This window comes from Xiphophorus hellerii, chromosome 19 (assembly GCF_003331165.1).
Source record: "Xiphophorus hellerii strain 12219 chromosome 19, Xiphophorus_hellerii-4.1, whole genome shotgun sequence".
In the NCBI taxonomy this organism is placed as follows: Eukaryota; Metazoa; Chordata; class Actinopteri; order Cyprinodontiformes; family Poeciliidae; genus Xiphophorus; species Xiphophorus hellerii.
In genome coordinates this window covers 1,330,189-1,345,246 of record NC_045690.1, presented here as the reverse complement: position 1 = coordinate 1,345,246, position 15,058 = coordinate 1,330,189, and the positions used below count along the sequence as shown (strand labels likewise).

The window sequence follows — 15,058 nt, the reverse complement described above, 5'->3', positions numbered from 1 at the left end:
GACTTTATGAAACCACTGAATGTTGTGATGCTGTTGAGCCGGTCAAACAGTTCAGAGCTGTTAAACTCACAGCAGGGTGGCAAAGTGTTTCTGTAAGGAAACGGTTCAGGGTCACATCTCTGCTGCTCCAACTGCTTTGATTATCCAGGTAATTATTGACAGGCGAGCTGCTGCTCTACCTGTCAGAAAGTCATAAACGCAGCAGCAGGTTCACCTGTTGGCTCGTCAGCCAGGAAGCCGCAGTCGGCTGCAGGTGCCTCCAGGTGTGGCTCACAACATTTCTCTGTTGCTTCAGACCTAAAGTCTCAGCTCTCCTGCGCGCTCTCAGCCTCCAAGGTAAGCTCTAACTTGTCTCTGCTCCGGTTCTCAGTGCAGGACACACAGCAGCGGCTAGCTGCTAGCGGCTAGCCGCAGGAATCTTATTTACATGTTTAGTTTCATCTGAGGAGCTAACGCTGTGACCTGCTGAGACTCCTTGATGATTCTTCGCTTCGCTCCGGATGATTTCTGCATTCCTGTAAGAACCACATGGCAGACAGGTGCAGGAGGCGCTAGGCATGATGGGTAAACCCCTTAATAGGCTCACCAATCAGCGTTTTTCTCACTGATTGGTGAGCTGTTCAGTCTTTGTCTCTCCAGTTTCTTCACATGGTGTGGACATGCTTTTATTTCCATTCCTGAGTTCTAGTTTGGGTTTTCTATGCTTCCCACTTTCCTTCCTGTTGTATTTCAGCCTTGGACTTTCCTTAACCCGGTTTTAGGAGTTTTTGTAGACGATTCTTCTGCTTGATGCCAAAGATCAAACACAGGATGTGTGTAAGAAATGAGAAGCTCCTCATTGCACCACCTGATCCAATTGTAGGATCCAACCTGTTGGCCTAGTTAAATCCTGTTGTCTGCTGTTTTTGACCAGACAGTAGGTCAATGCTAAAGACACTAACTGTGCAGAATGCTGCATCCAAGTACGTTAATGGGAAGACATTCCAGCCATCTTTATGCTAAATGGCTTCTGAAGCAGATACATCAGAACCGGGCCGGAGAGAACGGACCGGACCGTTGGGGTCCAAAGTCCTCCTTCAGTCCTCCTTTCCCAAAGGGAAATTCAGATGAAAGGAAACCTTGGATTTTATTTAGGAATGAAGGTCAGAGTCTGGAGGAAACATGAGGAGCTCAACAAAGTTTCACCTGAAAGGAAAAAGGTTTAGAAAGACGAGAGGATAAAGACGATTCTGCTGTAGAAAACTGCAGAACAACCGAAACGCTGTTCTCTGGGAAATCAACTGGAATATGAAACTGGACCTGCAGTCCTGAATGTCTCCACTGGTGGGTAGTAACTAGTTACTAGTTACCAGTGGTGGGTACTTGTACTTTGTTACTGCACTTAAGTGCAATTTTCTTGTATCTGTACTTTACTTAAGTAGATTTAATAATGGATACTTTCGAATTTTACTCCACTACATTTTACAGTAAGTATCTGTACTTTCTACTTCACTATATTTCTACAAAACCGTCGCGTTACTCGTTACTTGTTACATCCGAGTCGCATTGAGCTTTTTTCCGTTAAAATGTGAAGTTCAGGGCCTGAACGTGGCGCCGTAAAATCCCAGCAGTAACTTGACTTCCTGATTCTGTTGTCTCCCATCGCCTCCTGCAGACATGCGCAGTGGTTCCTCTGAGCGGGAGAAGATTCTGTCAGTCAGTAATAGAAATCTGTTACATAAATCATCAGATTTAATCAGCAGCGCTTCGTCCAACTTTTATTGTCACTTGGAAAGGAAGCTAAAAGAAAGATAAGCTAACATGATGTTAGCAAAGCTAGCTGTACAGAGACTCATATGAATATGAATAAAAGTTGTCTCTCATACGCTGAATTATTGTGAGGTGTTGACTGACTGAGGTGTCACATATATGGGGCAACACTGTGACCAAAGTCTACAATATAGAGATATAACATTCACCAACGATCCGATTCTTCTGAACGGATCTTTACTAAGTCCAATAAGACTGAGAGCCGCTCTTTGTTCTTGTGATACTGTACACTGCAGTAGCTATTATTATTTTATTTAATTGAAATATATATGGATTTATTTAATTGGCGAGTAAATAAAACTAGAACGTAAGAACGCAGAGCTGCTCGTTGCTCTTTGATTGATTTCGTCTCCTGTCATGGTGGCAGACGGTGACAACAGTCACTTCCTTCTGCTTGTTACTTCTTGCTTGTTGCGCCGTGGACAGTGTTCATAGTTGAGCATTGTTTACCGTTAATACATTGTCTTAGTTTCTATGTTTAATGGTGCAGACGGTGGTGGTTTCTGACGTGGGCAGCCGCCCAGGGCGTTATCTTTTTAGGGGTGGCAGGAAACCTTCAGAGCACAGAGATGGAAGCAAAGCAGAATGAAGAAGAGTTTGAATTGATAATGATGCTGGTTACATTTATTTCAGCTCTAAGTATTTAATATCTCGGTGTTTTTATGGGAACGTGGATTTTTCAGATCAATTTGAGAAGCAATTTTTATAAGTGCACTTAATTTTATAGAGTCATGTAGCGCGGCGTTTTGGTCTCAGGTTCAGTGGCCTTGACTACAACACTGCTGCCTTGGTTGCATGTCCTCCTCCACCTTCTTTCCATCCCCTTTCTGATGGATTTCTTTCAAAATAAATGCCACTAGTGGCAAAAAAGTGAAGTTTATTCTATGTTAGAACAGGAGACAAAATGTTTCCATCCCTGAAATTATGATCCATAGAATCACATATCTAAGTCTAAATATGTTACAGAGTAAACACAACAACAACAACATGCTTTATCTGTGTCATTGTTCATTAAAATGCAACATTTATGATGTATTAAAATTAAATACGATGGATACACTTAATGATATTGTATTAGCGATTAGGTAATGCATTCAGCAAGTACTTTTACTTTAATACTTAAGTATTTTTAAAAGCCAGTACTTTTTTACTTTTACTCAAGTAAAAATGTTAATGTGGTACTTTTACTTTTACTTAAGTACATTGTTTGAGTACTTTCTCCACCACAGCAGCACATGGTTACAGCTTGTTGCTGAACTGATGAACCAGCTCTGAGTTTTGCTGTTTTCTTTTACTCTCATCTCCTATAAAGCTTTTTACTGGAGCTTTAGGTTAACTAGGCCTCGAATTGACTCGGAGTCCGGCGACCTTTGACCTGTAACCAGCCGTCGGCCCGCAGCCATGCCGCCTCCAGGAGCCTGTCTGAACATCATGGAGGCCCGCCAGCGTCGGGACGGCTTCGGCCACGCCTGCAGCCCCGGCCGACTCTTCGGACAGGACTTCCGGCAGCTGAAGGAGTTCTGTGTCGGCAGGCGGCTCAAGTTCATCGACGACATGTTCCCTCCTGACAGCAAGTCCATCGGACAGGGAGTCCTGAGCCCCTCGGACCTGGCCCGGGTCGTCTGGCTCCGGCCAGCGGTGAGTGGTTTCGGATTAGGTTGATCAGACGCTGCAGGTGTCAGATGAAAATCTGGTTGACTTGTTGCTTCTTGCAGAGAATTGCTCAGAACCCGTCCTTCGTCCTGCAAGGGTTCTCCAGGTTTGACTTTGGTCAAGGAGTTCTGGGTGAGGCCGCCGTTCCTGTTGTACGCCGTTCCATCGGATTTCCTGGTAACTTGTTTGTTTCTCTGAGCAGGAAACTGCTGGTTTCTGGCGTCGATCGGAGCGCTGACGTTCCAGGATCAAATCCTCCAGCAGGTCGTCCCTCAGGAACAAGACTTTGATGAGAACTACTGCGGCCTGTTTCATTTCAGGGTAAAACACGTTCGTCTCCATGGAAACAGGCCTGGCAGCGGTTTTTACAAGTGCTCGTCCTGCCAGGCCGTCGGTGTGGCTTTCTGAGTGACACTCGATGAACCGTAACGTCCTGGATGGAGCCGTTCCGACCCGGCTTGGTCTCTTCTGTCTGCGACGCAATAACTCAATTTACTGTCCCAGAAATTTGGGGCGTGCTGTGGTGGCACAGGGGGTTAGCACACCCCACATTTGTAGGCCTTAGACCCGCGGACGTCGCGGGTTCCACTCCCGGTCCCGATGACCTTTGCCGCATGTCCTCCTTCAAAAATGGCGCCGGCTCAGCTGGCTGCCTGCAGACGCAGCTCCTGTCGTGTGTGTGTTAATCTGTGTATAAAAAATTCTTGCTGTAACTGTGAAATAATTTCCCTGCTGGGATGAATAAAGTAATTCTTCTTCTTCTTCTTCTTCTATTGCCAGCAGCAATATAGCTGTCATTTTGAGACCATCGTCAACTAATCTAATAATTATTATCAAGAACATTCAACAATGGAGCTGTAAAACATTTTAAATAAACAAAAGAACAATAATTAAAATGGATTATGATGATTCTCAATATTAATATTTCAGCTTGGATAGGGAAAATGGGCAAAATCCCCAGATTTTCATTGATATTTGAGGGAAACGTGTCTTTAACGACCGTTGTCCAAACTGGACTTATTGAGCTCATTTTAATTTTATTAATTTCATTCATTTATTCATTCATTCTTCTCCGTTCCGCTGCAGTCTGATGAAGTCCGTGGGTTTTTCTTCACTCTGGTTCCGTCTGCATATTTCCTCATCCAGTTTCAAACAGGGTTGTAGGTTCAACTTCCCCACAGGCAGAAGGTTCTGCATTTGGCTGAGTAACATGGTGGATATTTGACCCCGGCTTGGTTTCCTGGCGCTGAAGTCCGTTGAGGTCGGAGCGTTGGGAACCAGAACCGTAACGTGTGTTTGGGATTGTTGTCCAACTGGGTCCAGGTTGGAGCTAAATCTGGAGCCTGACCTCCTTCGTTAGTCATTTTGTACGATGCAGAGGACTGCTGCTAATGAAACAGTCCCACAGGATGACACTGCCACCACCATGCCTGACTTTTCATTGAGATCTACAATTGAGATCTGTAATTGTTCAGTCTTTGTTTCCTCTGAACAGAGGAGCAGCAGCTCGTAGTCTGGATTGTTCCTGAACATCCAAACCTGTAAGTGAGGAAAACTATGGAGGAAATAAAGTTCAAACAGAAAACATTAGAACCTCCGATTGTTCTGACCGTAGTCACCATGATAGGCGTATGTAAACTTCTGAACACAAATGTGTATTTGGCAGTTGGTTCTCTGGGATAACAGAAAGTTTTTCCTCTGTTTAGTTCTGGAGATTTGGGAAGTGGGTGGACGTCGTGATTGATGACAAGCTGCCAACCATCAACGGCAGCCTGATCTTCGTTCATTCCAAGAAACAGAACGAGTTCTGGCCCGCCCTGCTGGAGAAAGCATACGCCAAGTACACTCGGACCGCTGGTGTTCAGCAGCTTCCTCTCTGTGGTCTGTGTGTTAACGTTCATGCCTTCCTCCATCAGGGTTTGTGGCTCCTACACCGACATGAATGCTGGGACTCCTGCAGAGGCCATGATGGACTTCACTGGAGGCGTCCACATGAGCATCCAGCTGTCGGATCCTCCTCCGGACCTGTGGGGGCTGATGTCCAGAGCCGGGAACTTTAGCGCTCTGCTCAGCTGTAGTACGCCACAAGGGGTACGAAGAAATCTGTCCTCCATTTTCTCATGACGTTCACCTCAAGGAATGCCAGTTTATCTAAAAAAGATCATTAAAAACCTAGAAAGCTTTTTTCTAGTTTCTTTATTAGTTTTCTACTAACATCTAATTGGAATGGGTTGAATAAACCACCATCCATGTTGGATTTGCAGCATCTACTGCTCTCAGAAACATGAATTCTTGTTTTGCATCTGTAGGAGTCATCCTCGTTGACCTTGTCTCCCAACGGCCTAGTCCAGGGCCACGCCTACACTGTGACTGGCGTCGTCCAGGTGAAGGCCCCCCCCAGCAGGCATGGTCGTAATAAACATGGCTGTTGCTGACGGTGTGTGTTGCTGGTCAGATGATGAGCAGAGGGAAGCCGGTGAAGATGCTGCGTCTGTGGAATCCCTGGGGAAAAGGAGAGTGGAACGGAGACTGGAGCGACCGGTGAAGAACTTCATCTCTGATTCATGATAAATGGCTCTGCAGCTGAAGATGGTTCATTCATCTGATGTTAAATAATGATGCAAACAGTTAACGACCGCTGCTGTCCCTACAGCTCGTCTCTGTGGCAAACCGTGAGCTCCCAAGATCGAGAGAAATGCCTTTCAGTGGTCGACGACGGAGAGTTTTGGTGAGTGAACTCAGTTAAATTAGTTATCCAGACGTCTCGTTTTATTTCCCCTAAAAGCTTAAAGTTGACGTTTTATTTGACATCATTAATGATGACAGGATGACGCTGGAGGACTTCTCCAAGTTCTTCACAGATCTTAACATCTGTGGTCTGAACCCGAACTTCCTGGACGAAGACTCGTCTTCCCAGTGGACGACCTCTGTGGCGGAGGGCCGGTGGGTGGCGGGAACAACGGCTGGAGGCTGCATGAATTACAAAGGTAATCGATTACAACTGCTGCAGAAAATACCAAAATGTTTTAAACAATGTAAGCAATCTTTCCAGTAAATCGAACAGAGGAAAGGCTGAAAGGCTCAGTGTGGACAAAACTAAAACTGTTTGGAGGTTTTACAGTCAAATATGTGAATTAAAATATTCCAGGGAAAAACAACTGCTTAGAATAAAAGTAAAGATAGATATGTAGAAGGAAGCAGCAACTTTTCTCTTACATAATCCATCCAAACTGAAGTTTTGAAAACTGGTCAGTTGATGGGAAGATGTTGGGATGTAAATCAGGGCGAAGCGACGTCTCTGCTCTGGTCGGTCACATGAAGGCAGCTGGATGAAGCCGAACTGGAAGACGTCACTTTGGACTGAAAACCTGCACAAGGTTCAGCAGGAGTCCAACAGAAAAGATCTCAGTCCAAGTTTTCAGTTTCAGTTTTAATGATTAATTCTTAAAATTCAAACATGAACTTCAGTAAACTTGTTTCTGATAAGAGCAGGTAGAAGTTTATGACACATTGTTTCAACATCAGAAAACAGAAAGTCTTCTGTCAATAAAAACTGCAGCTTTCCTGAAACTGATCCAGTTTCCCAGTAAGACAAACATATGAAGACAAAACAAGTTAAATAATGTCAGACCTTTATGACCGAAAGTACATAGTACAGCATGAAGAAGGTTCCCCTGAACTCTGGCTGATGGAGTGCTGCGCACCGCAGCGTAGCTCTGAACCCTGAACCCTGAACCCTGAACAGGACCCCAGCACGATGCAAGGCAGAAAATCTGACAGATTTCTTCTCACTAACCCAGTTCATGCAGCTTCTTGGCTTTAGTTGTCCATTCCTTGCTGAGAAGCCTGACCTCTGTCTGCAGACAGCTTCTGGACCAATCCGCAGTACCGAGTCAAGCTGTGTGGCGAGAAGGCTGAGAAAAACATCCTGGTGTCTCTGATGCAAAAACCTGACAAGAGGAACCGACACCTGGTCCAGAACCTCCACATCGGCTTCTCCATATTTCAGGTAAATCTCAGCCGTTTGACACCAGGAGTCCTCCTACTGACTGGGTCAGATCTGGGTCAGTGCTGTGTTTCAGTTGCACCAAACAGGAACAGTTTAAGCTGTGAGCATGGAGGAGGAGGCTGGTTCTGCACCATAGAATCCAGTTTATCAGAGGAACATGTAACACACACACCAGTAAATCCACTGAGTTAGTTTTCCTCCACATGTCGAGTTTGAGACCGAATCCTGCTGCACACAGGAAGCATTTCCTCTGGCTTTTCTTAAAAATGAAGGCCGATTCACAACCAAAAGCACTGCTGGTTCCTCAGACAGTAACCTGCACGTTTCCTGCTGGTGGTCCCCAGAAGTCAGGAAATCTGTGATTTACCAACCTGCTGTTCAGTAGGTATCCAGCAGATTACTCTAATTATTACACTGCAGTTCTCCGAAAATCATCTTCACAGCATCTCGATGATCAGGGGAAATGTGTAGAGAAATCTCGCTGTGTGAACCAGGTTGGAGCACCATGTTGGGAAACATTTGGGACCCTGGGAGCCCTTTAGGGACCACCTGACCCGAGACCAAGACCAGCGCCCCGCGCTACACGACCCAATGAAATGTGAAATATGATCAAAATTGCTTCTCAAATTGATCTGAAAGATTCACATTCCCATAAAAAACACCTAGATATTAAATACTTAGAGCTGAAATAAATTTAACCAGTATCATTATCAATAAAAACTCTTCTTCATTCTGCCTTGCTTCCATCTCTGGTCTTGTGCCGTCCCAAAAAGACGGCGCCCTGGGCGGTTGCCCATATGGCCCATGTCAGAAACCACCACTGTCTGCACATTAAACGGAGAATTAACGCCTTTCCCCGACGGTAAACGGCGTTCATCTATGAACACCGTGCAAGGCGCAACAAGCCAGAAGGAACCAAGCACAAGGCGACCGACTTTCTCTCCTGCTGCATGAAGCCCAGCAGCTCAGAGCTGTAACATCTGACAGGAGACGGAAACAGTCAGAGAGCAATGAGCATGCTCTGCTGCTCTTAAGTTCTTGGGTTTTATTTATTTACTAATAAATATCAATGTATATAATTAAATAAAATGATCATAGCTACTGCAGAATACCAGAGCATCACAAGAACAAAGAGCGGCTCTCAGTGAGGCTCCAGTCCCATCGTTCTTAGTAAAGACCCGTTTAGTAAAATCAGATCGTTCATGAATGTAACATCACTGTATTGCAGACTTTTGGTCACAGCGTTGTCCCGTACATGCGACAACAAATAAACTGGACAGTTTGCTGACAATTTAGTGATAATTTTACAGTTGTGGTTTTGACGAGTCTTGAAATAAAATCCTCAACGCCCAAGACTGAGACCGGTCTCCAGTTCTACAACACTACTTGTAGACACCCTGAACCCGCCACCAACGGTTCCCTGTGAGTAAATAATAGCTCAGCATCCTATGAATATACAGGAGACATAAATCCATCGTGGTTCTCTGTTGGCACCCTGCAGGTAAGCATAAGGTTGTTTGTTTCATGTCTAAATATAAGCTGATTTCTTTTCATCTGATTTGCTTCCAGGTGAAAGAACAGGTAAGACATATTTTCACAGTTTCAACATTCATTTCATATTTAATAAATCAGCGTTGGAGACCTGAGACGTTCTGTGTTGCCACAGCATCGGGCACACAGGGGGAAATTCACGGCCTCGTTCTTCAGCTCTCAACAACCCGTCGCCCAAACGAAGACCTTCATGAACGCTCGGGAAGTGATGGAGCTGCTGACGCTGAAGCCTGGAGACTACATGATCGTCCCGTCCACCTTCCATCCCAACGAGACGGCGTCCTTCCTCCTGACCATCCTGTCCAAGACCGAGACCCGCTGCTAGTACGTCTCTGCATCATCAACACGGTCGTCCTGTCCTACGTCTGTTATGGACGGACGCTCAGCTTCTACTCTGGAATAAGGAGTGTTTGTTTGTAAAGACACTTTGTGTGAATGTTTTTGCTCACAGTGAGAACTCTGGTGAGCGCTCTCCAGAACCGGTTCCAGAGGTACCAGATCACATCATCACAGATCATGTCTGGCTGACGAGGCATTGACTGAATTCAAACATGGCCGATGTGTTTTTCAGCCAATGAAGGTGAAGAACAGACAGGAGGATGAAAATAAGAACGCTTTCTTCCGTCAACATTCAGACAAGGTACATTTATCAACATTTATTTAGACCAAGGCCAGAACTTTAGTACTTTAACTTCAATTAATTAATTACAGGGCTTTTATATGAGTTAAATATTTCAACATAACGTTAAAGGCAGCAATGGACAACATAGCTGCTGTTTTGAGCATTTATCTGCTTCTAAACAATCTGATTGGACGCTGGAAAAGACAAAACTCTCCATTCAAATTGGGCTAAAAGGAGTTAGCCTATCAGCAAAGCTATTCTGGTCTAAAATAGCATCTCTATGCTAAACATGTAGCAGCTAACGCTAATGTCAGCGTCTACAGTCCACATTTCTGCAGAAGCTCCATGAATGATCTGGAGTTCCTGAAACTCAGGAAAGATGAACGTTTTACTCCAATGTGGTGGTTGAAGAACCTGAAGATTAAAAACCATAAATGTTATTTTTTTCAATAATTTATGTGTATAAAGGAGTTTTGAGTTGAAAATGTTGATATGATTAATTACAGACCCTGCAATTAACTCAAACAATTTAATGAGTCCCACCACTAGTTTAATCCAGACACAGGTAAACAGTTCTGAGTTTTTGGAGTTTTTAGAGACGGATTGCAGAAACGCCGGGTTAGAAACATCAGCTGAGTGTCGTTTGTTTCCTGCAGTATGAAGAGATGGATGCAGAGCAGCTCCAGAGAATCCTAAACGAGAACCTTCTGAAAGGTCCAGACCGCGAAATCCTTCAGTGATCATCAACATGAGCAGCTATCACTGCTAACAGTCGCTGCCAACTGTCGCTGCTAACTATCGCTGCTAACTGCCGCTGCTAACTATTGCTGCTAACTGTCGCTGCTAACTGTCGCTGCTAACTATCGCTGCTAACTGATGTTGCTAACTATCGATGCTAACTGTCGCTGCTAACTGATGTTGCTAACTATCGCTGCTAACTATCGCTGCTAACTGCCGCTGCTAACTATTGCTGCTAACTGTCGCTGCTAACTGTCGCTGCTAACTATCGCTGCTAACTGATGTTGCTAACTATCGATGCTAACTGTCGCTGCTAACTGATGTTGCTAACTATCGCTGCTAACTGTCGCTGCTAACTGTCGCTGCTAACTGATGTTGCTAACTATCGCTGCTAACTGTTGCTGCTAACTGTTGCTGCTAACTGTCGCTGCTAACTATCGCTGCTAACTATTGCTGCTAACTGATGTTGCTAACTATCGCTGCTAACTGTCGCTGCTAACTCTGCTAACTGTCGCTGCTAACTCTGCTAACTGTCGCTGCTAACTATTGCTGCTAACTGATGTTGCTAACTATCGCTGCTAACTGTTGCTGCTAACAGTTGCTGCTAACTGTCGCTGCTAACTATTGCTGCTAACTATTGCTGCTAACTGTTGCTGCTAACTCTGCTAACTATCGTTGCTAACTGTTGCTTCTAAGTATCGCTGCTAACTGTCGCTGCTAACTATCACTGCTAACACTGCTGCTAACTCTGCTAACTGTCGCTGCTAACTATCGCTGCTAACTATCGCTGCTAACGCTGCTAACTGATGCTGCCAACGATCACTGCCATCGCTGCTATGCTAACGCTTTGCGCTTGGATCTGCAGGAGACCTGAAGTCCGGAGGTTTCAGCATCGACGCCTGTCGGAGCATGGTGGCCCTCATGGACGTATCCTGCTGCCATGTTCAGAACCGCCCAGCCCGTCTTGGCAGGGTTCTCCTTTGCTAACGTCAGACAGATAAATGGAGTAAACACAAAAAGCAGCTTTTAAATTAACATTTTATTTAATAAGAGAAAAACAACCAAACTGTTTCTGTTGAGTTGCCATAGTAACACCCAGACCTGAGAGCTGCCTGACCTCTAACCTCATGAAATGATGTGAACAGAACCCGTCTGACAGCAGGAAGTAGGCCGGGAACCAAGTCAGAACCAGGACCTGTGAAGACGCTGCTGCAGTTGTTAATTCAGTTTGTTCATTTTGTTTTTTCACACACAATCCAACAAATTCCATGGTGAACTTACAACACGCTGCTCCACCGCGTCACAGATCTGCAGGAATCAACGCCACTAGACGCCTGGATGAGCTCCTCTGATCTGAGACTTTAGGCCTCTGGTTCTGGAAATGTTCTGCAGCTGCTAGAAGACCCACTTTGGAACCAGCTTTATGTGGCAATGGAGGGTCAGGGCAGAGGTCAGAGGTCAGCCGGATCTCTAGTTTCCAGCTGGAAGAACTGAAGCTGTGTTGACTCTAGATCTGTAACTCTAGATCTGTAACTCTAGAGCGTTCCTCTTTAGGTCCGAAGATAACTTCAGTTTCTGTTCAGCCGGAGAAAGTTTTGTCACCTTCACACATTGATCTGTTGTCTGTTCAGTGATTAGATGGGGTCAAAGGTCACCTGGTGACATTGTAATGTAGAGGTGTGTATCATTTGCGTCGTCACGGTAACTAATCAGATTTGAGTTATAACCTGAGCTAATGGATATTAAATAGAAAAGGCCCCTGTACTAAGCCGTGGGAAACCCCGTCTGTGGCCAGTTTGATGAGAACTGGATCATTTGTTGCTTTCTGAGGTTTCTGCAGGTTTAATGAGAAGCAGCAGGTCAGATGTTTTCTTCCTTTACAATCAGTTTAAAGACGTCAGTAACGGGGAGACTGAACAGCAGCGAGTTCATCCGACTGTGGAACAAAGTCATCATTTACAAGGTAACAACATCAACTCTGGCTCTGAGCTGCTGTACGGCTTTCCTGAAGTATTCAAACCCAGACGTGTTTCCACGTTCCTGTTCCACAAACTTCCGTGTTTTATTGGCGTTTGTTTGTCAGGACATTTTCTTTCAAACTGATGTTTCTCGGACCGGAACCCTGTCGCTGACGGAGCTCAGGAACGCACTCGTCGCTTCAGGTACTCCAGGTTCTGCAGAACCTCCTGATCATGTGACCTGGCTCTGAGCTGGGCCCGATTCTGACCCGATCCTGACCCGGTTTGTGTCTGTGTGTTTCCAGGGATGAGAGTCTCTGATGACACGCTGAACCTGATGGCGCTGCGCTACGGCGCCTCCTCTGGTCACATGACGCTGGAGAGCTTCATCAGCCTCATCCTGCGTCTGGACTGCATGTTCAGTGAGTCGGCCGGTTCCGGTCCAGATCAAACGTCTAATCGGGTTTAAAGGCGCTAACGTCTCGGTTTCTGTGCCAGAGATCTTCCGGCAGCTGTCTGATGGGAAAACGATGAGCCTGCAGGAGTCAGAGGTGAAGACGTCAGCCTCACTCCTCTGAGTGGAGCAGAAGGAACTTCTAATGCTGCTCTCTCTGTTTCCAGTGGATCTACGTTTCCATGTACACGTGAGTCTGCAGGAGGACAGGCACACAGGAAGAAGATCGGTTCCCTCTCACCTCAAACTGAGCCAGAAAAATCTACCTTCAATTAATTTCATGTGTATTTTCTGTGGAAAACTTTACAACCTCACAACTGATTAAATAAAAACACATTTCAAATTTTACTGCATGATGGTTTTAATTTATGTCGCAGGTGGTCTCAGGTTTATCCTTCCTTCCTTGTTGTCTGGTTGTCTGAGAGGAAGTGGGAGAGGTGGCAGATCCTCGACCCTCCAGCTCATTCTGAGGATCCCAAAGGATTCCCAATTTCATGACGTTTCCTCCTGATGGTCCGGACTCACTTCTGCAGAAACCAAAACATTTCTTCCATCTCTAGCTGCTTTGAGCTACCTGTTCCCTTCCTGGCCTATGGGGGCGCTGCACCAAGAACCACTGACGGAAACGACACAAAAACCTCTGAAGACACTGAGAGCAACTTCCTGTTTCGCCAAATGGAACAAGTTCACCTGGCTGCAGCAAACAGGAAGGGCGGGACGGACCACTGTGAGTGTCTTGCCTTATTTGGAAATGGGGCCATTGCACTCCAGAAGTGAAGGGGGCGCTATTACCTCTATTATCTGCGGTCTCTCGTTTTTTATTTTCTTTTGAAATCTGTGATATGTTTTCATCTTTAGGAAGGATTTTCACTCTCAGCATGAATTTGAACTTCTCTCTTTTATTTACTTCAGCGCAGCTCACAGTTTTTAACAGATTCTGTAACTTTCTGTGAACTTCTAAATCTGCTCCTTAGTCGCATCTTTTTTGGCCTGATACTGCCTCTAGTGGTGTGGGGTGGTAACACAACTAATATAATCACATTACTAAATCAGAATTTGCTATTAATTCCGGCATTACTGGACCCGTAAAATATAAATTATAAAACACCATATTTTTTCATTTTCTTAAGGATGTAGAGCTAATTACATGACATAAACAAGACCTTCATATGTTATAAATAATATCTCCATCAATTATAGGAGGAATAAATTTAATGAGACATGAAAAACATGATGAACTATGATAAAAATACCATTTACAATGTATACATCAGAAATTTAATTGAGCAAACGTCAATAAAGAACAACAAATCTGGTTGCTACAACTAGGATTGTTAAACAGATACAAGATAAAATTCACATTTTTGCATTTACGGTGTTGTTATTCTAAGAGACTTTTTGTTGGTAGTCTTATGCCATCCATCCATTTTCTTCGGCTTTATCTGGGGTCGGGTCGCAGGGTCAGACTTCCCTCCCCAGCCTCTTGTTCCAGCTCCTCCAGGGGAATCCCAAAGCGTTCCCAGGCCAGCGAGAAACATCGTCCCTCCAGCGTGTCCTGGGTCTTCCCCTCCTCCCGGTGGGACCTGAGCATTTCACCAGGGAGGCGTCCAGGAGGCATCCTGACCAGATGCCTCTCCACTGGCTCCTCTCGCTGTGAAGGAGCAGCTGCTCTACTCTGAGTCCCTCCCGGATGACTGAGCTTCTCTCTCTAAGGAAGAGCCCAGACACCCTACGGAGAAAACCCATTTCGGCCGCTTGTATCCTCGACCTTGTTCTTTCAGTCATGACTAGCCCTGTCGCTATAACCCTAACCCTTAATAAAGATGAAGATATATCACAGATTTCAAAAGAAAATAAAAACGAGAGACTGCGGATAATATAGGAAATAGCGCCCCTTTCACTTCTGGAGTGCAATGGCCCCATTTCCAAATTAGGTAAGAGACTCAGGGTGGTCCGTCCCGCCCTTCCTGTTTGCTTCAGCCAGGTCCTTCTTAAATGGAAACAAGATGGAGGCGTCAGATTTTAGCGGTTGGAGGATTTCTCTTTAGTCTTTGGCTAAAGACCAGGAGCCATTTCTGCTGCTAGCGCTAGGCTAACATGTTAGTGTTGGTTGTATTTACCCAGAATGCCCTGCACCCTAGTCCACTTCCTGCTTTTGGAGCGGTCTCTGGTCCGCTTGGCGTTCACATTCAAACTGAACCCAGACCAAGATTTGGAGGATCAGAGGTCAGAGGTCGATTAGCATTTGAACCTCACCAATTGAA

At 45.2% G+C, this 15,058-nt stretch overlaps 1 protein-coding gene across 2 annotated transcripts; it reads left to right on the top strand.

Annotated features, from left to right (window-relative positions):
- The first annotated feature begins 203 nt into the window (after nucleotides 1-203).
- Nucleotides 204-13,142, top strand: LOC116708693 (calpain-8-like). Of its 2 annotated transcripts, none has more exons than XM_032546642.1 (22): nucleotides 204-336; nucleotides 3,122-3,447; nucleotides 3,525-3,594; nucleotides 3,665-3,783; nucleotides 5,169-5,302; nucleotides 5,379-5,553; nucleotides 5,772-5,846; nucleotides 5,918-6,003; nucleotides 6,116-6,190; nucleotides 6,289-6,449; nucleotides 7,326-7,471; nucleotides 9,041-9,052; nucleotides 9,138-9,346; nucleotides 9,474-9,513; nucleotides 9,594-9,662; nucleotides 10,301-10,358; nucleotides 11,248-11,309; nucleotides 12,277-12,345; nucleotides 12,466-12,544; nucleotides 12,646-12,762; nucleotides 12,839-12,891; nucleotides 12,962-13,142. In XM_032546642.1, the coding sequence occupies exons 2-22, from the start codon at nucleotides 3,211-3,213 to the stop codon at nucleotides 12,986-12,988; spliced, it is 2,073 nt and encodes a 690-aa protein (XP_032402533.1). In that variant the 5' UTR covers nucleotides 204-336; nucleotides 3,122-3,210; the 3' UTR covers nucleotides 12,989-13,142. The 2 variants fall into 2 exon arrangements, with proteins under 2 accessions (XP_032402533.1, XP_032402534.1); XM_032546643.1 differs by lacking the exon at nucleotides 204-336 and adding an exon at nucleotides 343-539.
- The last annotated feature ends 1,916 nt before the right edge of the window (nucleotides 13,143-15,058 follow it).